Genomic DNA, 21,219 nt, shown 5'->3' with positions numbered 1-21,219 from the left:
AGCCGGGCGTGGTAGCGCATGCCTGTAATTCCGGCTACTGGGAAGGCTGAGGTGGAAGGATCGCCGGAGCCCAGCGGGTCGAGGTTGCGGTGGCCAGGAGCGGCCACTGCACTCCAGTCTGGGCGACAGAGTGAGACTCCAACTCAAAAAAAAAAAAGAATACGTGTGGAAGTCTTCATCTTAAGTCTTGAGAGTACATTGGAAGTGGACGTATAGGAGTGGATGGAGAAGTTAAAAAGATGAACACAGCTTTATTGAGGGAGAGGAAATAGGGGGTCAAAACCAGGAAGGAAAGAATGTAATCTGTAAGACTGAAGAGTACACAGAGGTAAACGGATAACCACCTTCCTGGAAGCCAGGTTAAGACCTGAGAAGGCTGAGTGCATAGTGTCTAATGTCGTAGAGATGACAGGATTCAAAGATTTGTCAATCAAGAGCATTCTCAGAGACAACCTTTCTAGTAAACGTGAAGGAAATGAGATGTTAATGTGTTTTGAAAATGGAACAGCCTAGGGACCATTTTGTGGACCACATGATTTGTCCTTGTTGAAGGGAAAATTGAAACCAAAAGGGCAATAATTGAATATAAACTGGGAAACGATGGGTTTAGGATAGAGCAGGAAAGATTGGCGGTAGAAAAAGAAAACAAAATAGCTCCATTCTCTTGAGACCAAAGAAAAGGAAACATTTTGAGGTGAATAAGAGAAATTAAGGTAGTTATTTGACTTCCTTTTGAAATAGGAACAGATAACAGTAGTAATGTGGTCTGGGTAAATATTCAGGGCTTTAGCTGCCATGGATACTCTTGTGAAGCAGGAATTATAACTTATTCATCTTTGTATCTCCTGCATCGCCTAGCACACCCTCTACGTGGTGTGCAGTCAATAAATGTTTATGTATGTTGAATATTTAAAGCTGAAGTTGAATAGATGTTCTCTGCAAACGATTTCAACGAGCATGAACAAATAAATATGTCCCAAGGGAAAGATTATCCTGAAGAAACAATGAAGCCTGCCAGCCTTTCTATTTGAGGATAAATAGTTGCTTAATGTACCATCTATGTCTGTGAAGTTTTTTTAATAGTGAATTCATAAATGTAGGTCATAAACATGAAGCGCAGTTCAGTTTCAACTGGTGGTGCTGGCCGCCTCTCCATGCAGGAATTAAGATCCCAGGACCTCAATAAACAAGGCCTTTTTACACCTCAGACGTAAGTATCTCCACCTATAGTTCTGCCCTGTATGCCTTATTATCTTGGACAAATAAATCAGAAAAGTTACTAATAATACAGAGATGTAGTATGAGTGGTATCTTAGTGAATCCTGTCCCCAGTGGCGCCTAATTTTGGTTTCTTCAGATGGGGGCTTGATTTTTATTTTTAATTATTATGGGTACATAATAATTGTATATATGAATTTATGGGGTACATGTGATGCTTTAATACAAGGATACAATGTATAATGATCAAATCAGGGTAATTGAAGTATCCACCGCCTCAGGCATTTATCATTTCTTTGTGTTAGGAACATTCCAATTCCACACTTTAGTTATTTTTAAATACACTATAAATTATTGTTAATTATAGTCATCCTACTGTGCTACCAAATACTAGATCTTATTCTAACTGTATTCTTGTACCCATTAAGCATCCCTAATTCATCCTTCCATCCCTGTTACCTTTCCCAGCCTCTAGTAACCATCAATCTACTCTCTATCTCCATGAGTGCAATTTTTTAAATTTTTAGCTCCCATATCTGAATAGGAACATGTGAAATATGTCTTTCTTTGCCTGACTTATTTCACTTAACATAATGTCCTCCAGTTTCATCAATGTTATTGCAAATGACAGGATCCCATTCTATTTTATGGCTGAATAATATTTCATTTTCTTTATCCATTTATATGTTGTTGGACACTAAGGTTGTTTCCATGTCTTGGCAATTGTGAATGGTGCTGCAGGAAACATGAGACTGCAGATATCTCTTCAATATACTGACTTCCTTTCTTTGGGATAGATACCCAGTAGTGGGATTGTTGGAGCATACGGTAGTTCCATTTTTAGTTTTTTGAGGAACTGCCATACTGTTCTTCATAGTGGCTGTACTAATTTACATTCCCATCAACAGTATATGAGGGTTCGCCTTTCTCTGCATCCTCGCCAGCCTTCATTCTTGCCTGTCTTTGGATAAAAGTTGTTTTAACTGGAGTGAGATGATAATCTTATTGAAGTTTTGATTTGCATTTTTCTTATTAGTGATGTTGAGCATGTTTTCACGTATTTGTTGGCCATTTGTTATGTCTTCTTTTGAGAAATGTCTGTGCTGATTTTTTGCCCATTTTAAAATCAGATTTTTTTTTTGATTGATTTGTTTGAGCTTCTTATATATTCTGGTTATTAATCCCTTGTCAGAAAGGTATTTTGCAAATATTTTGCCCCATTCTGCAGGTTACTTCTTCATTAATTCCTTTGCTATGCAGGAGCTTTTTAGCTTCATGTGATCCCATTTGTCCATTTTTGCTTCGGTTACCTGTGATTTTAAGGTATTACTCAAGAAATCTTTGCCCAGTTCTATGTCCTGGATCCTAGTTTGGGATCAGTGAAGTCTAAAAGTGCACATGATATTGTACTAGGTGTTGGGTGTCATCTCATTTGTTTCTTAAATTCTTCAAACCAAATACTTTACCAGGCACTCCTGAAAAGGACTGTTAATTCTTCAGCACTTTTTTTCCTTTTCCTCCTTCATTCTAGAACTACTTGTTTCAGCAGGCTCTGGACTGTAACTTTCAGTTTGCTGAGAATTTCCAACTAGCAAGTTCTCAACCAAATCAGAGCAAGATTATTTGCTCTGATGATAAGCTGTAATGTAGCATCCTAAAGAGCACTTCTCCAAACTATTTCCTCAAGATTCCCTGAAAAAGTGTCTGAAAGAACTTGCTATCACGAACTAAAGTTTTGCCCTATGAGTGATTTTCTTCCAGTTAAGGCTATTTGTAAGTCATTATTCAGCTGTATCAATCCTTCTCTAACACTGAGATACAAGTTACTTGCTAGCTGTTCTTAAATTACTTAGATTTTCATAATGAGCCTCTGCTACTTTCAGAAATTTGAAATATTTATGAGGGGGGCACCCAAAAACCTGGAATTATCTTTTGGAGGGTGGACCCTTGTAGTACAGGCTTCCCCCACTAGATAAATGTTGTAGGCATCCATGAGCATCAATGTGCCAGCTAGGTATGTTGTGAGAGGAAACATTCAGAGTCAGCAAATTTTTTTTTACAGGTTCTTTCAGTACATTTGCCCATTTCATGATGGGTAATTTATGAGTGTATTTACCTACACCGTGCTTTGACCAAAAACAGCATGACTCCAATGCCCCACCCTCCATATTCACCTGATCTAGCCCTGAGTGACTTTTTTGTGTTTCCCGTGAGAAAAAAGTCTTCAAAGGGAAATGTTTTGACTATGTGGCAGAGGTGAAACAAAAATGGCAGAAGTATTTAAAGGCATCAAAATTGATGAGTTCAAAAACCGTTTTTGAGCAGTGGGAAGAGCATCTTACTTTTATTGCATCAAACGGAGAGTACTTTGAAGGTGACTGAAGTTTAAAAATGTAAGAATAAACACACGATTTTTTATAAGTAAATTCTGGGGCTTTTTGGATCCCCTTCATACTTGTTTTTTCCTCTGAATACTTTAAATAGAGAAATTTTTACTTTGTTGCACATTACTTACACCAAAAGTTCTTATGCCTTGCATTGTATTAGAAGCTCACCAAAGTTCATCATTGTCCATTTTGTTTGTCTGTAATTTAGATAATGTGTGTTAAGTGCAGCTGCACTCTAATGAAGAACAGGCTTCAAAAGAAAAATATTTAAACACAGCTATCATCCTATGATTTAACCTATCTTTACATTGCTTTTTCCTTAAAGTTATTACTAATAATTGTATATATTTTAAGATAATTTAAATCATAATGTATATAGGGTTTTTGTTCTGTACTGGGAAAAGAGGAGGACTAAGTCTATAGAAACTCTTACAGTAGAGAAGCCAAAGCCCTAAGACTGCATAACAATCCTAACCTTTGGCCATTTTGTCTTAACTGGACTTTCTACCTAAACCTTTCTTTGTCTTGGTGAAATAAGTGAAATAAGCCAGGAACAAAAAGTTAAACACTGCATGTTCTTACTCATTTGTGGAAACTAAAAAAAAAAAAAAGTTCATCTCTTAGAAATAAAAAGTAGAACATAGGATACTAGAGGCTGGGAAGAGTGAGGGGGTGGAAGAAATTGTTAAAGGATACAAAATTACAGCTAGACAGGAGGAATTCTTTTTATATCACTATAAGATAACTATAATTAGCAACAATATATTTTCAAATAGCTAAAATGAGGGTACTGAATGTTCCAACACAAAGAAATGATAAATGTTTGAGATGATGAATATGCTACTTACCCTGATCTGATCACTATACATTATATGTATTGCAACATCACTGTATACCTCATAAATATGTACAATTATTATGTGTCAATTTTATTTTTAATTCTTTAAATAGGGAAAAGTCTGATGTTTAGGAAATCTATATTCTGGGATATAAATTTTCTACCTTGTTTTTACCCTTTGGAAATATAGACTTATGATAGAAAATTTGTAGATGGTTATTAAAAAATGAAATGAGTAAAACAGACAGTGCTGGGGTTAAAACAAAGGCTAAGCCTACCAACGGGTGGACAGACCAGAGGGACCTCTGCTGGTCCCCCAATATTATAAGCATTATAACTTATATGTGGTGCCCCAATCCTACTTATACAGCTATGATTCCTGCTAAAAATTTCCATGATTTTGAATTACTTTTATAGATAATGGGGAAAAGATGTTGATTCCAGTATATTTCTAAAAGTTTCTTGAGCTAATAGTTTTAATATTTACTTTAAAGAGTTGTTCTTCTATTTTTCTTAAAGCAAAGAGAAACCAACCTTTGGAAAATTGAGTGTAAACAAACCCACATCTGAAAGAAAAGTCTCTGTATTTGGTAAAAGGTAATGATTTTTTTTTATTAGTTCTAATAAAGGGGTTCTTCTAGCCATACATTGATGCCCTCAGAAAACAAAAATGAGCTGGGCTCAGTGGCTCAGCCTGTAATCCCAGCGCTTTGGGATGCTGAGGTGAATGGATTGCCTGAGCCTGCGGGTTCAAGACCTGCCCGGGCAACTTGACCTCATCTCTGCAATAAATCAAAAATAAGCTGGGCGTGGTAGCTCGCGCCTGTAGTTCCAGCTATTTGGAAGGCTGAGGCGGAAGGATCGCCAGAGCCCAGCAGGTTGAGGCTGCAGTGGCTGGGAGCGGCCACGGCACTCCAGTCTGAGTGACAGAGTGAGACTCCAACTCAAAAAAAAAGAAAAAAGAAAACAAAAATGTACATGATACAGTCTCTTGAGAGAAAAGTTGTGATCTAGTTATCCTCTGTTTTAGATGGTTAAAATTTTAGGCTTTATCTGCTTTAAATGATACTCTGACCACTATTTTATTGTTACAAGTGAATAGTTGATTGACAATTCTATACTTAGCTTTCAGCTACTAAGGCAATTTAGGACTGGCCAGGCACTGTGGCTCACTCCTGCAATCCCAGCACTTTGGGAGGCTAAGGCAGGACAGTTGCTTGCCCAGGAGTTTGAGACCAGCCTGAACAAAATAGCAAGACCTTGTCTCTATAAAAAATTAAAAAATTAACTACTTAGAAGGCTGAGGCAGAAGGATCACCGGAGCCCAAGAGATTGAGGCTGTGGTGAGCTATGAGCATGCCACTGCACTCCAGCCTGAGTGATAAAGTGAGAACCCAACTCAATTAATTAATTAAGGAAGAACCATCATCTAATCCAACCTTTTAGTCTCGACTACTTTACATTGTTAAAAATTAATGAAGACTCCAAGAGCTTTCATTTTGTGGGCTAATATCTATCAATATTAACCGTATTAGAAACTAAAACTTTAGAAAATTTTAAAATATGTATTAATTCCATTTAAAATAATAACAAACCCATTACATGGTAAGCGTAAATGGCATGTATTTAATTTTTTAAAAACATTTCTAAAAACAAAACAATTCCAGTGAGAAGAGTGACATTGTTTTATATTTTTGCAAATATCTTTAATGTATGGTCTAATAGAAGACAACTAGATTCTAACATCTGCTTTTTCTGCTTTTGCATTCAATCTTTTACAGTGTCATACATCAGTCTCTGGAAAACCCTACTGTATACTTAGAGAAAATGAGAATGGAAAGAGCAAATAACAACTTAGTTTTGTGAGAACACCAGTGATCCCTAGATATCAGTTTGAGAACCACTAGAGCAGTAAATTGTGCCTCAGTAAATTGTGTCTCAGTAAAGTTGAATCTTTTTAATGCTCATCTCAAATTTAAGATAATATGTTGTTGTCTCACCAAAACAAAATATAACTTTAAGACAAACTTATTTCTTCAGTTGTTTTGAACACATTTAGAGATGAAATATCTGTCACCTTATAAAAAAAGTCTCTACCATGAAATCAAGTATAGAATAGATCGGCGGTTTTCTTACCTACAGGTAGAAAAGGATTGTCTGTTGAAATGTATAAAGGGGTTGTGAGAGAGAATGGAAATGCTCGTATCTTAATTAGTACAGATTGCACAAGTGCATACATTGTCAAATCTCATCAAACTATGTGCTTTAACGAGTACATTTTATTCTAAACAAATTGTGTCTCAGTAAAGTTGATTTTTTTTAATGCTCACCTCAAATTTAAGACAATATGTTGTTTTCTCACCAAAACAAAATATAACTTTAAGACAAACTTATTTCTTCAGTTGTTTTGAACACATTTAGAGATGAAATATCTGTCACCTTATAAAAAAGTCTCTGCCATGAAATCAAGTTAAACTTTCATTTCAGGTATTTATTCCAGTTGATGAAAAATCTTAAGGCATTTTTGTAATGTAACTCATCTCAAAGCTAAACTTCAAGGATGATATTATTATATCTCACATTTCTTGGGCATTCCTATAGGTCAGTTGTGCTTTACCTATATTATCTCTTTTAATCAATTCTCAGAACTGTCCTATGAAGAGGTATTATTATTATCTCTATTTTATACATAGGGAAACTGAAGCACAAAAAGGATAAGTAATTTATCCAACACAATACAACTAGTAATAGAGACAGAATTTGAAACCATATATTCTGGCTCTATATCTTTTGCTATTTAACTATAAATCAAATAATATCGGTGCAGATTTGTATAGAATGAGAGCTGAATCTATATACTTAGTCTTTTTATTATAAAAACATTTTTTAAAAGTTTAAGTAATAGCAGGTTGTAGAAAAGTGTTTCTCAAATTAGCAAATTCTTAGGAAAAAGTAGTAGCTAATTAATTAGTTAATTAATCAGGGCAGTTGAGTGAGAGGGCCCAAACTAAAGAACTCTTAGATCCTCAGCAGGAAAGAACTTACAAGCAGATTGCAGGAAGAAAAGAAGTTTTGATGAATAGAGTTCAGATATTGACAGTAATATTTGTTATAACTCAACTTTGCAGCATCTATCCGATAAGAAAAAGTATTGTTCTAAGGATATTTAATAAAATACAATGAGTAGCTAAATTGAACCACAAAGGTAGGCAAAATGAATGATTATGAAAATAACTTAAACAAATAAGGTTTTGTTGTGGGTGGTAGGCTCGGAATGAAGCATATATGCTACAGCCATTAATGACTAAAAGGTAGCAACATATGTAATTATGGCAAATCACAGTCAAATACATAATATAGGTACTGCATAACAGAGAAGTGTTCATGAGAAAAAGCCTGCACAACCTATTTTAACACACCCCAAGGGCAGTTTTCTCACAACAAATAATACAAATGATGGAGTTGGGAGGACAGGAGCAATCATGGAGGGATAAACAGAACAACAAAAGGACTTCAGCTATTGAACAAACTTGGAGAATAGTTGATACAGTAGATCTAGTGTACATTTTTAGAGGATGGTGTATGTATTGATACTGCAAAGCAGAACACATGTATTTTTATTCTCCCTTCATTTTATATCTAAATTATCTGTTCACTGCTACACCTCATTTTTACATCATTTGCTCTTTTTCTCTGCTTTAAAAAAGAGAATTCTGTTTAGTTAAATAAAAATTAAACAAGTAAACATCAGTGCTTGATGCTGATATTAAAATATAAACTCGCCTTGAAATAATTCAGATTTGATCACAGAAGGAAATAGTTTTGACCAACTTTCTAAAAATATGTTTCCAGAACTAGTGGACCTGGATCCCGGAATAGTCAATTTGGTATATTTTCCAGTTCTGAAAAAATCAAGGACCCAAGACCACTTAATGACAAAGCATTCATTCAGCAGTGTATTCGACAACTCTGTGAGGTACTTTATAATTTTAAATAGCCTAAATTGTGAAAATCCTCTTAAATATTTTCTGATAATTTTTTTTCACAGAGTTTTTGGTGGTTCATAAAAATTATTATAGTTTCTTACAGAAAATGGTTATGCACATAATGTATCCATGAAATCGCTTCAAGCTCCATCTGTTAAAGACTTCCTAAAGATCTTCACTTTTCTTTATGGCTTCCTGTGCCCCTCATATGAACTTCCTGACACAAAGTTTGAAGAAGAGATTCCAAGAATCTTTAAAGACCTTGGGTATGTATATTTATCATTCACTTAGGGGTATTATTGGTACACAGAGAAGAATCAAATTAAATAAATTTGTAAAGAGTTTGAGTTAGAGAAATAGCATGTTTTATGATTATCACTGTGGACAATATATGTAGTATAAAATGAAGAGGGAAACAAAGCAAAACAAAAAACTAATGTTTGTAAGTTATCACAGATACTAGAATAGAAGGCCCTGAACTGCTGAAGTGATGGGTAATAGAAAAGGCTGGATACCACAGATTTTATAGAAGAAAAAAAAAACAAAAAAAAAAACCAGGATCGAGGCCTGGTGAAAGGGATGTGATGAAGTCTCAACGTGGAAAAATGGATTTGGAGTGTACATACATGTGGTTTATTGGAGTACATTGAATTTGAGCAAACAAAAGATCTTTTGGGAGAGAAGTTCAGCATATCAGTCATATAACTCTAGTTCTGCCACCTAGGGGATACACACACATACACACACACACACACACACACACACACACACAATAATAATCTGCAGAGAAATACACAAAATCATTGAAGAGTAAGATGCCTAAGAACATAATTTCAACATGCCTTCCTTCTGAACAAGTCAAGACTATGGGTGCATATGTGGGATTTTTAAAATGTAACTTATTGATTACCCATATTTTTACTAAATTAATATATTATCTTATTTTTCATAGGTATCCTTTTGCACTATCCAAAAGCTCCATGTATACAGTGGGGGCCCCTCATACATGGCCTCACATTGTGGCAGCCTTGATTTGGCTAATAGACTGCATTAAGGTATTTGAATTGTTGTTTTAAAATGTACACTTTGGAAAGGTTGTTGTTGTTTTTCCCCCTCAAAAAGATATTTCTGTTTCTCTCCCAAACTTGCTTTTGCCAGTTTCCTTAAAGTTTGCTATAGAGTTTTCATTTTTTAAAACACATTTGCAAACCTGGTGAAGTGAGGAGCAGAGTGAAGCCCAAACTTTACCTATGCAATACCATTTGTATACCTAATCCTGAATTGTACCCCACAACTTTCAAATAAAAATAAATTTTTAAAAAAGCACATTTTTTTAAGTTCTTCAAACTGTTATCACATGATAACAATTGTGTTATAACAAGATGAGGGGAAAGAAGTACTACATTGGCAAGAAGATTGTGTTCATGGGGTTTTATCACTTAGGAAAAACGTGAATCGATAGGAAATTGATTGTTTATTTCCCCCATGAAATTCATCTTCCCTTTTTTAATTAAAATTCATATGTGCTGCAAAAACTTGGAAAATACAGAGTGATGTAGTCAAAATCTCCAAGGTTAGAGATAATGAAGCATTTCCTTGGGCTAATAGTTTCAAAAGTACATAATGTTGTACAGAGCACTGAATGTATATTTTTTAAAATTTTGATATTATTAATAAGTTTTTCTCTAGAAAAGTTTTCCCAATTCAAAGCTTAAAAATGAGCTGGGCTCGGTGGCTCAGCCTGTAATCCCATGCCTTTGGGAGGCTGAGGTGAGTGGATTGTCTGAGCCCGTGGGTTCAAGACCCACCTGGGCAGGCAAGACCTCATCTCTACAATAAATCAAAAAATTAGCCGGGCGTGGTAGCGCGTGCATGTAATTCCGACCACTTGGAAGGCTGAGGCAGAAGGATCACTGGAGCCCAGCAGGTCGAGGCTGCGGTGGCCGGGAGTGACCACTGCACTCCAGTCTGGGCGACAGAGCGAGACTCCAACTCAAAAAAAAAGCTTAAAAATGTATGAGCATGCCCATTTTTTCATGCCATAGGCATTATTGTTTTAAAATCTTTACCAGTTTGAGAGGTGAAAAATAGATTGTTTCATATATACACTTTTGAAACGATTTATTTATGTTTTTGTATGAATATTTGTATTTCTTTTACCTTGCTCTTACATGCCTTTTTGGACAGTTTTTTATCTTATGATTTTCTTTTGCTATAAATTTGAACCTTTATTATATTAAATTTATTGACTTTTTAACAGTTGACAACATGACAAGCAAAAAAAAGATGGCTTTTTTTCTTATTTGTATCTTCTATTTTTAAAGTTGAACATTTTTCACATTTATCATAATAACTGCCTATTCTTTTGCTATTTTGATGGTTCAAATTCTTGTATTGATTTATAAGAGCACCATTTTGTAGGTCACAAGTGGTCAAGTTAGAGAGTTCCTGTCTATATGGTGCAAATAATTTTTTTCTCTTTTTTCTTTTGTTTACTCTATTTTGTCTGTTTAGAAATGTGAGTTTTTATCAAGTCTAATGCAGCCTCTTCCTTTTGTAGCTTCTGAGTTTCCTGCCCCACTTAGTGCTAAAATTCTTAAAACTAAAACTAGGACTGTCACCCTGACATTTTCTTGGCCATCAGCAAGTCCTTAACTAAATGTAGGCAGGCAGTGGGTATATGGATTTTGACCCAGGAGCTATGCTGTCCAATCAGCACCACCAGTTGCCAAGGAGTAGAATTCCAAAACCATAGCCTGTTAGTAAAACTCAAGTTTCACTGGACTTTATGTATTCATTTGTCTCTCCCCAGTGATACCTATTGACATTGGATAACCTCTTCTTTGCTCTCACCATCAGGTATCCTTGATGTTACTAGAACACTGCACTTGTTTGCCTAAACAGCTTATGATATTGTTACACAGTTGGGAGATATGTCCACAGTGATGATACAGGAGCTTGCGGAATACCTACTGTAGCTTCAGTTGGGGAGGGACCTCTTAAGATGTCTCCAAGCCCGTTATTTAGTTTGAAATCCCCTTCTTCCTGTCTTTCTTTGCTTGCTGTGATGGAAATAAGCACTATAGCAATCTAAGAATCTGTAAGAGATTTCAGGTTTCTTATTCTAATTGTCTTTCTCACTAGCATGCCTAGAAATTTAGCCATACTTAGGGAGGACTTTTTTATCCCCTGATGTTTAAAAACAAAAAATTCTTCCAGTTTTTCCCAAGTATTTCCATGGCTTTTTTGCGTTATGTTTAAATCTTTTTTTTTTGTTTTGTTTTGCTTTGTTTTTTTCTTTTCTTTTTTGGATCCCCATCCTTTGCACACGACCTGCACACATGCACAACTTGGCACTTGTGTTTAAATCTTCATTTGTCTGCAATTTGTTGTAGTGTAAGAAACAGGAAGCCTTATTTTTTAAATGATTCAATCATATGTTTCAGTTTCATTTATTGAATAACTGATCTTTTCTCCACATTTTGAACTCAATCACCAGTAGGTTCTTAAACCTATTTCTCTGCTTTTACCCATCCCTGCGTTATGAACTAGTTCTGATTCTAGTTCCTGTCACTTTCTAATTTATTTTATCTAGTAGATGAAGACTCTTACTGCTTTTCAGAATTTTTCTAGCTGTTCCCGTATCTTTACTTTCTGAATTATTTTTCAAGTTTTTAATCTTTTTTTTATTGGCATGACATTAAATTCAAGGATATGTTGGGGGGGATTTCCATTTCCATCTTGATAATATGCTGTCTTGTCATTTGGAAAAGTGTTAAATCTCTCATTTATTCTTTTTTTTTTTTTTTTTTGAGTTGGAGTCTCACTCTGTCACCTAGACTGGAGTGCAGTGGCCGCTCCCGGCCACCGCAGCCGGACCTGCTGGGCTCCGGCGATCCTTCCGCCTCAGCCTTCCAAGTAGCTGGAACTACAGGCACATGCTACCATGCCCGGCTAATTTTTTTATTTATTGTAGAGATGAGGTCTCGCCAAGTTGCCCAGGCGGGTCTCGAACCCACGGGCTCAGTCAGTCCACTCACTTCAGCCTCCCAAAGTGCGGGATTACAGGCTGAGCCACCGAACCCAGCTGTCTCATTTATTATCTCTTTTGTTCCTTCAGTAAAATTTTGTTGTTTTCTTCATATCCAGCCACATATTTTTTATTAAGTAATTTCATATGTTTTATTACCATGATAACCAGATTTTCTTTATTTCTAAGGTTATTGTTACTAAAAATAATTTTTTATTACCCTTTTTTTAACTATTTTATTTTAAAGATGTGGTGATACAAGTCAAGATTGAGTACATAAGTAGTCTACATGCAGGTGAAGTTAAGTTGTCTTGTTACTACTATGGTTCTCAGTTGATTTCTGTTACTACCACTGTTTTTAATGAAATGTTTTTTATCATTTAGTTATGATGTATTCAGATAGAAGATAATGTTTTTCATGTTGAAGTTTATCAACTTTTATCAAGAATGACCTTTGAAGGCTATCGTATGCTTTTTCAGGATCTGTTGAAATTATTGTTTTTCTCTTGACTTATTGATATAATATAGCCTTCCTAATAGCCTCTGTTTGCTCATTGTTTGTTATTATTTTGCATACTCCTGATTGTTCATTCATGTTTTATAAATAAAGTTTGATTTCTTCCCTCACTCTAGCTGTGCCTCCTGCACAGAGCTTGACACATAATTGGACCTTATTACAGTGTCCCAATGATAATAGTTTAGCCAAAGCTACCCTGACTCCACTACTAAGGACCATGAATAGGAGGGCTGCATATATTCCAAGAGCTCTTTGTTAGCCTCTTGATTAGTGACCAGAGTAAACTTATCTCAGTTCCCTCTGAATGCTTTTCCCCCTCTGATGTTTCACAACATTGAGAAAAGTGGTATTATATTGGAAAATGACATCTTTAGCTGAAGAAAAGATGACTCAAATTTATATTTCTTTTTATTTCTGTACAATATCAGGTTGAAACTATTTCAACCAAGTCTTCTCCTTAGTTCAGAACTTTTCAGTTCTTTCAGTAGAAGCCTTTCTGTGGCTCCTGGGGATCTGTTTGTCCCTGTATAAGTCTCTCCTTGAATCTTCCAGAGTAGCAAGAGTTTTTTTCATAAGGACCTTTGACAAGGCAACAGAAACTCTTTTTACACTGATGACTAGAAGATTCTGTTCTTCATTTTGGGTTCTGCTCTACATGTCTTTGAGACTTCTTTAAATCTGACTGTTGCCAGCATGGTGACTCACTCCTGTAATCCCGGCATTTTGATAGGCAGAGGTGAGAGGATTATCTGAGCCCAGGTGTTCGGGACAAGCCTGGGCAACATGGTAAGACCTTGTCTCTACAATAAATCAAAAACTTAGCCAGGTATAGTGGTGCACCTGTAATCCCAGCTATTTGGAAGGCTGAGGCAGAAGGATCACCTGAGCCCAGCAGGTTGAGACCGTGGTAGCCATGGTGGTGCCACTGAACTCCAGCTTGGGTAACAGAGTGAAACACCGACTAAAAAAAATAAATAAATAAATAGATAAATAAAAATTTGACTATCACCTGAGGACCTGTAAAAGAGAGACAAAGTAGAGGAGTAATTGATAGAGCTCCCCTGCATCCGCCCTTGATATGCAGAAAGCCTCATGAATGCCTTTAGAATAGGAAAAGGGTAGCAGAGAAAGCAACTCTAGGCTAAGCACAGTGTCTTCCTCAGAAGTCCTGTATATGAATTCCAGAATAAGAAAACTTAATTGCTTTCAGTAGAAGCCAGATTCTTGTTTTGTGTATTCCTAATGCATAGTCCTTTTCTTAGAAGTTAATGTTCTTACACTTAGTGTTCATTATTACTAGATATATGCTTATATATTTTTATGGCAATTTCATTTAAATTTTTTACTTTTTTATGTTTGAAAAATTATATTTTCAAAATAGGATATTAAAAAAAAGTATTTCAGAATGAAATTTCTGTGCCTTAAAAACTTTTAGCTATTTTCCCTTTAGCTTGTCAGTTATAAACATCTGAATGTTTTGTTTTAATTTATGTTATCACTTTCAAGTTGAAACAACTGTTGCATTTCTAAAGGTTTTATACTGTAAAATTCAATCTAAAGGTCATAGTTGTACATACTAAAGGAGTCGATAACATTTGAGTATGAAAATTGAGCTCATGTAAAAGAGAAAATTATTGATTTGCATTTTATATGGCAATTTGGTTTTGGATTCCTAGTTAGAGTTGTATTAAGATGTGTATGTATGTTCTTGATAGGCTAACAATAACATATTTTCTCTGTGGAGCAGACTTAAATATGAGCCCATCTTTTCTAAATTCTGAGGGATTTAGTTACTAAAAATATCAAAAGTATTTGGAAAGTATCAAAAGGATACTTTCAAATCTTTTTTTATTTAAAAGAAAATCAAAAGTATTTTAAAACTGAACAACCTCTCAGAAGAGGCTTTTAATAATACGATAAGGTAAATGCTTCTAAAAATGACACTAAAACTGGATTTGGCAAAACATGAAAGCTATGTTTTTCACATCAATTTAATTAACTGAATATGTTGCTTGTGTACTAATTAGATACACATTGCCATGAAAGAAAGCTCACCTTTATTTGACGATGGACAGTCTTGGGGAGAAGAAACTGAAGATGGAATTATGCATAATAAGGTACCATGCATTGTCATAAACTATAATAATACCTTGATATTATTAACTAAATGTGTCATTATTGAAATTAACGCAGATGCTCCTCAACTTATGATGGAGTAACATTCCAATAAATGCACCATAAATTGAAAGTACTGTTAAATCAAAAATGCATTTAATACACTTAACCTAACAAATGTCATAGCTTAAGTCTAGCCTATCTTAAACATGCTCAAAACACTTACATTAACCTACAGTTAGGCAAAACCATCTAATGCAAAGCCTGTTTTATAATAAAGTATTGAATAGTTCGTAATTTATTGAATACTGAAAGTGAAAAGCAAATGGTTGTATAGATAAAAGTATAGTTTCTACTGAGTGCTCTTGTACCATTGTAAAGCTGAAGAATCTTAATTTGAATCATTGTAAATCCAGGACCATCTTTATATTCTTTTGTAGAGTTGTTGTTTTGCTTCCTGAAGACTTTCTGAAACTTATTATTAAAAACATTAATCAAGCTGGGCTCGGTGGCTCAGCCTGTAATCCCACGCCTTGGGAGGCTGAGATGAGTGCATTGCCTGAGCCCACGGGTTCGAGACCCGCCTGGGCAACTTGGCGAGACCTCATCTCTACAATAAATCAAAAAATTAGCCGGTCGTGGTAGCACGTGCCTATAATTCCAGCTACTTGGTAGGCTGAGGCCGAAGGATCGCCGGAGCCCCAGCAGGTCGAGGCTGCAGTGGCCAGAAGCAGCCACTGCACTCCAGTCTGGCAACAAAGTGAGACTCCAACTCAAAAAATAAATAATAAATAAAAATAAAAATATTAATCAATTTATCTGTTGGAGTCATAGTATAATTTTCTAAAATTAACTAGGCACAGAAATTTGAAAATGTTAACTAAGTAAAAAATGCAAGGGAATTAGAATTAAGTCATAACATGTTATTGTTACATGGTATAGATGAAATGTTTCTTTTCCTTCTTTATCTTGTAAAATAAAGACATCAGTACTGGCAACATTATTTAATTTAATTATTTGTTAATACAAAGCATAATAGATTTTTTTTTCCCTCATGTTTTCAAGCTAGAGAAAGATTGAGTCTTAAGATATTGCATGTTTATGTTGTTTTGGCATTTTTAGTTAGGCATATTGCCACTTAGCTTAGAGTTACCACTTCCAAAAGTAGTTGAGACAAAAGAAACAGATGGTGTGAATTGGTTCCCACACCTTATACTTATTGAAATCTAAACTATGTAACTAGTCCCACCCTGTTCCCTAAATTATGCAAATCTAGCATCCAACTGGAGCAAACATCAACTCTGAGGAATAAAATTAGAATATTGAGATTATATAATAATGTCCCCTAGCATACATTAAAAAAAATAATGACAATCACCTCATAAGCCCTAAGGAGAAAAACGTATCTCTGTTCTAATTCTGACTATCACTCTCTCTTAAGCCTTTGTCACAAGAGAAAAGAAGTAATAATTTTATTTTTTAATACTGCCTAGGAAATAGTTAAAAGATACATATCAACTGACTGATGTGGTATCGTTGCCCTTTTTTCCCCCACTTTTTTATTTATTTATTTTTTTTTTTTAATGAAGTCTTGCTATGTTGCCCAGGCTGGTCTCTAACTCCTAGGTTCAAGCAGGCCTTCCACCTCAGCCCCTCAAGTAGCTGGTATTTATAAGCATATGCCACCATGCCTGGTTTCTTTATAAAAACAACAAAAAAAGGATAAACATGCCCCTTTTCCAGCAATCATCCCAGGTGGAAAAGTCCTTGAAAGGTTTTAATCCTATCCTTGAGAGAATTCTCCTCCCATATTATAATATGTATACTGGACTATATTTCATTGTACTTCAGTTTTCAACCAAGTACAATTATAACAACACCTATTAATCATTAAATGTCTTGACATTTATTCTAAAAGTTAAACTAATGAAAGTAATTCTTGCTATCTGAGCTATTGTTTCAAGTAACAATATATAAAAAAGCACTTCAGGAACTAAAAAATGCTGTTTAGAATTAGAGTTATGAGAATATCATACTTCATAAGATTCTAATCTTCAGCTTTTATGTCCACAAACTCAATTTTTTTTTTTAGAAGGCAAGAGCTTATTAAGAAGACAGAAAAACTCCCAAACAGGAGGAGACCTGAAAGTGGGTCACCCTGACTCAATTTTTTTAAATCTATAAAATTGACTGAGCTTAAGGAAATTGATTCACTCACCAAATTCTCAAGAGACTGATTGACCATCAGTGGGTCACCTTTCCAGTTATAGGAATACTCATTCCATACCAATCAAGTAATAAGAAGATTGTTTAATAAGCAAAAAATTAGCACAAAGGGAATAGTTTGTCTGGAGAGATAGTGATATTTACTTCATCTACGCTATGGAAAATTCTAATCAACCATTCTTGCCTCCTCATAACATATGCATTCTCAGTGACCAAAATACCCCCTGAATGCAAAATACAGTGTTACTTTCTCAGATAAATATTAAGAATTCTAGAACTCTACAGTTTAGATCTCTACTTACCATGCCATTTTTTAGCTTGAAGTTACAATGTAATTGTAGCCTTTATTAATTAAATTCTGGTTTTTACAACTAACTTTGTCAGTTTAATTGGATTTAATAATCAGCCATTTATTTAAATTTTTCATATGGTGCTTTATTCCTAAAGACGATTAGGTTTATACATTTTATGTTGAATTGCATTTATTAATAAGCTTCCTTGTTTGACCTCAAAAATCTAAAGGTATGATTTACTTACTATTTTAAAATATTATTGCCTTTATCCAAATTTATGTGTTATTTTCATTCTTATTATTCATATTTAGCATAGCTAATGATATGCCCTGGGTTTGTTTATTTATTTATAGGAGTTCATATGACTACTTAGTATTCTTGACTTTTTTATTCAAATTTAAATGTCCATCTAAAAAAGTGAAACAAATTAAATAAGAGAATCATGACTTTGTTTTTAAAATCTGCTTAACCCAATCAGTTGTTTTTGGACTATACCATAAAATGCTATGAGAGTTTTATGAGTGGTGCTGACAGCTTTGAAGAAATGAATGCAGAGTTGCAGTCAAAACTGAGTGAGTATTCTCATTCCTAGTGTGCTTGCTTTTGGTCATTTAACTTGCTCTTGGAGTGGTAATGTATTTTACCATATCTAATGTTTACATGCATTACTTTAACTGCATCTGGATGCTTACTGGTTTTTATCTTCCTGGTTTCTTGGGTAGAGAGAATAGTTAAGCAGAAAGAATACTAGTGTTGAAGCCAGAAATTAAGCGTAACGTCTTACTTTCTGTGACCTTATAAAAATACTTAGCTGGGCGTAGTAGCGCATGCCTATAATTCCAGCTACTTGGAAGGCTGAGGCGGAAGGATCACCGGAGCCCAGCAGATCGAGGCTGCAGTGGCCGGGAGCAGCCACTGCACTCCAGTCTGGGCAACAGAGTGAGACTCCAACTCAAAAAAAATAAAATAAATAAAATAAAATAAAAATACTTTGACTTGTCTGGGATAAAGTTTAACAGAATTAGATGGCTGTTTAATAAAGTACCAAACACACTACCAGAAGTAAAGAAGATCAGCTAATGTTATTCCTCTTGGGGATAATATCCCTGTGTATCCTTGCTTTACTATTTGAGAAACTAAAGCACCAGCTAACCAAAAGATCTAAGGTTTCTTTCAAAACTTTTGGCATAAAGTTAACAGGACATTATATTTCCAAATATGTAAAGAAAATCTTTTCACTCACTTACAATCTAGTGACATTCAGTATCTACTGACTAACTCTAAAACATTCCAGAGGTATTATTTTACATCTTACGTTATTGTTTATTTTATTGGAATAATCTTGTATATAAAATGCTGGAGTAATAGGTAGAGTACTTTAAGATGTGTGAAGCCATTTTCCCAAAAACAATGGAGTCAATTAAAACAGGAGAATATCACCTTGCACTATTAGCACAAAAAGTAAAAGCATTCCCTTATGTTCCTCTGGGAACGTACTTTCCTGAAGAGTAACCAGGACAATTTCAACTTGTTTACATGGGACAGGTAGCAAGATAAATGATGCTTTGTTTTAAGAGAAGAAAATTCAGGCTAGGCGCAGTGGCTCATGCATGTAATCCCAGCAATTTGGGAGACCGAGATGGGAGGATTGCTTGAACCTAGGCTAAGTTTGAGACCAGCCTAGGCAACATAGTGAGACACTGTCTTAATAAATAAATATTCATGGTGAGCTAAGCATCTAGTGAGTAATTTGATATTTTTATATGTAATTAAGCATAGAAATTGCATTCATTCATTCAAGCAAACATTTATTGTATACCCATTGTGTGCCAGACACCATTTAGGCACTGAGGATACAGTAATGAATAAAAGAAAAAAATTCTTACTCTTATGAACTTACATTTTAGTAGAAAGGGAAAATAATGAAATGAGCAACTGTAAATCAAATGGTGACGAGTGCTATAGAGAAAAATTAAGTAGGGTAAGGGGAATAGAAAGAAAGGGAAGGGTTTACAATTTTACAAAGTATAGAATATACTTCACTAATTGTGTTTTGAGCAAAGACCAGAAAAAAGTGAGGGAGTGAGCAGTGGTGAAAACCTGGGGAAGAATGTTCTAGGCATATTTGAGATCTTATGAAGTTTTTGGATTTTGTCTCCAGAGGATTTATTTAATGTAGATGCTTCCAAGCTGGAATCTTTAGAAGAAAGAAACAAAGCATTGAATGAACAGATTGCAAGATTAGAACAAGAAAGAGAAAAAGAACCGGTTAGTAAACATGTTTATACACTTATTAAGAGCTCTTTTAGATTCTTGGGTCTCCTTAGAGGATACTAGCTGTTTTTTTCAAAAATTTTAAACTAGATTAACTACTTAAGCTTCTTAACAGTTACATTTTCATGTAGCCTAGAACTCCCGATGAAAACATGTTTGGTATCTGTGGAATCTTGTTTTCCCTTGTGTCTATCAGTCGTATATTAATGGTGCTCCAAATATGATGAAAGAGTCTCACCTGTTTACATAAGACCAAATGTATCTTTTGAACAAGGTCCCCATGTTACCTACCTCCAGGGAGCGCTATTCACAAGAGGCCCTGAGTTTTGGAGTTAGTGAAAAGGAAAGGTAATAAATGAGTTCATATGATGTATTGTATCCTAAGTTTTCTTAAGTCTAAATATTAATATCAAGATACCTAATTTTATTTTATGTAGTATTAGTGAAAACCCCAGACTGTTCTGTAAGATATCAGATTTTAAATGTTTGCTTTTTTGCTCTGGCTCTTGGTTTTTTCCTATCTCAAACTGACTTTGTAGGAAGTCCATCTTCTTTTTTTTTTTCTTCTTTTCTTTTTCTTTTCCTGGAAGTCCATATTCTTAATTAAAGTTATTTTGACTTCTTCTAAAAGTGAAAGGAAAACTCAAATTTACCTTTCTCTAAGATAAATTTAAATAATATTACTTTGCTTTAAAATAAAGTATGGAATGATTATTGGTGGGGATAACTAATTCAATATTCTTTTCTCTTAAAGAATCGTCTAGAGTCATTGAGGAAACTGAAAACTTCCTTACAAGGAGATGTTCAAAAATATCAGGCATACATGAGCAATTTGGAGTCTCATTCAGCCATTCTTGACCAGAAACTAAATGGTCTCAATGAGGAAATTGCTAGAGTAGGTAAGTAAAGCTCATGCTAAAAGACGTCATCATTCGGACTAGGATGCGGGCCTATGAGGGGTTTGTCACATATTGAAACAACTTTGTTATAAATATGTTTTTTTCTTCTATGGTAAATGTCTTTAATAGGCTACCAAGATTTCAGCGCCTTTTGTATTTATTTTCTGAGGCTGCTGTAAGAAACTATCACAAACTTGGGTGACTTAAAACAAGAGAAATCTATTCTCTCACCGTTCTAAAGGTCTGCATCCCTCTAGGGACTCTGGTGGGAGGATCTGTTTCTTGCCTCTTCCAGCCTTTAGTGGCTGACAGTATTCCTGGGCTTATGTCTACATCTCTCCAATCTCTGCCTCCGTCTTCACGTTACCTTCTCTGTGTGTCTGTCCTCTTCTATCTGTGTGAACTCTCCCTCTGCCTTTATCTTATAAGGACACTT

General features: G+C 35.0%; 1 protein-coding gene across 1 annotated transcript in view; it reads left to right on the top strand.

Annotated features, from left to right (window-relative positions):
- NDC80 (NDC80, kinetochore complex component) overlaps nt 1-21,219 on the top strand; it is a 47,901-nt gene that overhangs the window by 621 nt on the left and 26,061 nt on the right. The window contains exons 2-10 of the mRNA XM_008074764.1: nt 1,101-1,210; nt 4,963-5,040; nt 8,296-8,419; nt 8,523-8,695; nt 9,382-9,484; nt 15,004-15,093; nt 18,089-18,182; nt 19,772-19,878; nt 20,639-20,783. Of these exons, the coding sequence (XP_008072955.1) occupies nt 1,110-1,210; nt 4,963-5,040; nt 8,296-8,419; nt 8,523-8,695; nt 9,382-9,484; nt 15,004-15,093; nt 18,089-18,182; nt 19,772-19,878; nt 20,639-20,783 (1,015 nt within the window). The 5' untranslated portion in view covers nt 1,101-1,109. The remainder of the gene's footprint in view (nt 1-1,100; nt 1,211-4,962; nt 5,041-8,295; nt 8,420-8,522; nt 8,696-9,381; nt 9,485-15,003; nt 15,094-18,088; nt 18,183-19,771; nt 19,879-20,638; nt 20,784-21,219) is intronic.

Source organism: Carlito syrichta, unplaced genomic scaffold (genome assembly GCF_000164805.1).
Source record: "Carlito syrichta isolate Samal-C Ts95f unplaced genomic scaffold, Tarsius_syrichta-2.0.1 Scaffold317479, whole genome shotgun sequence".
NCBI classification, from domain to species: domain Eukaryota; kingdom Metazoa; phylum Chordata; class Mammalia; order Primates; family Tarsiidae; genus Carlito; species Carlito syrichta.
Note: the sequence above shows the minus strand (reverse complement) of the source record. Positions and strands in the feature narration are given on the sequence as shown.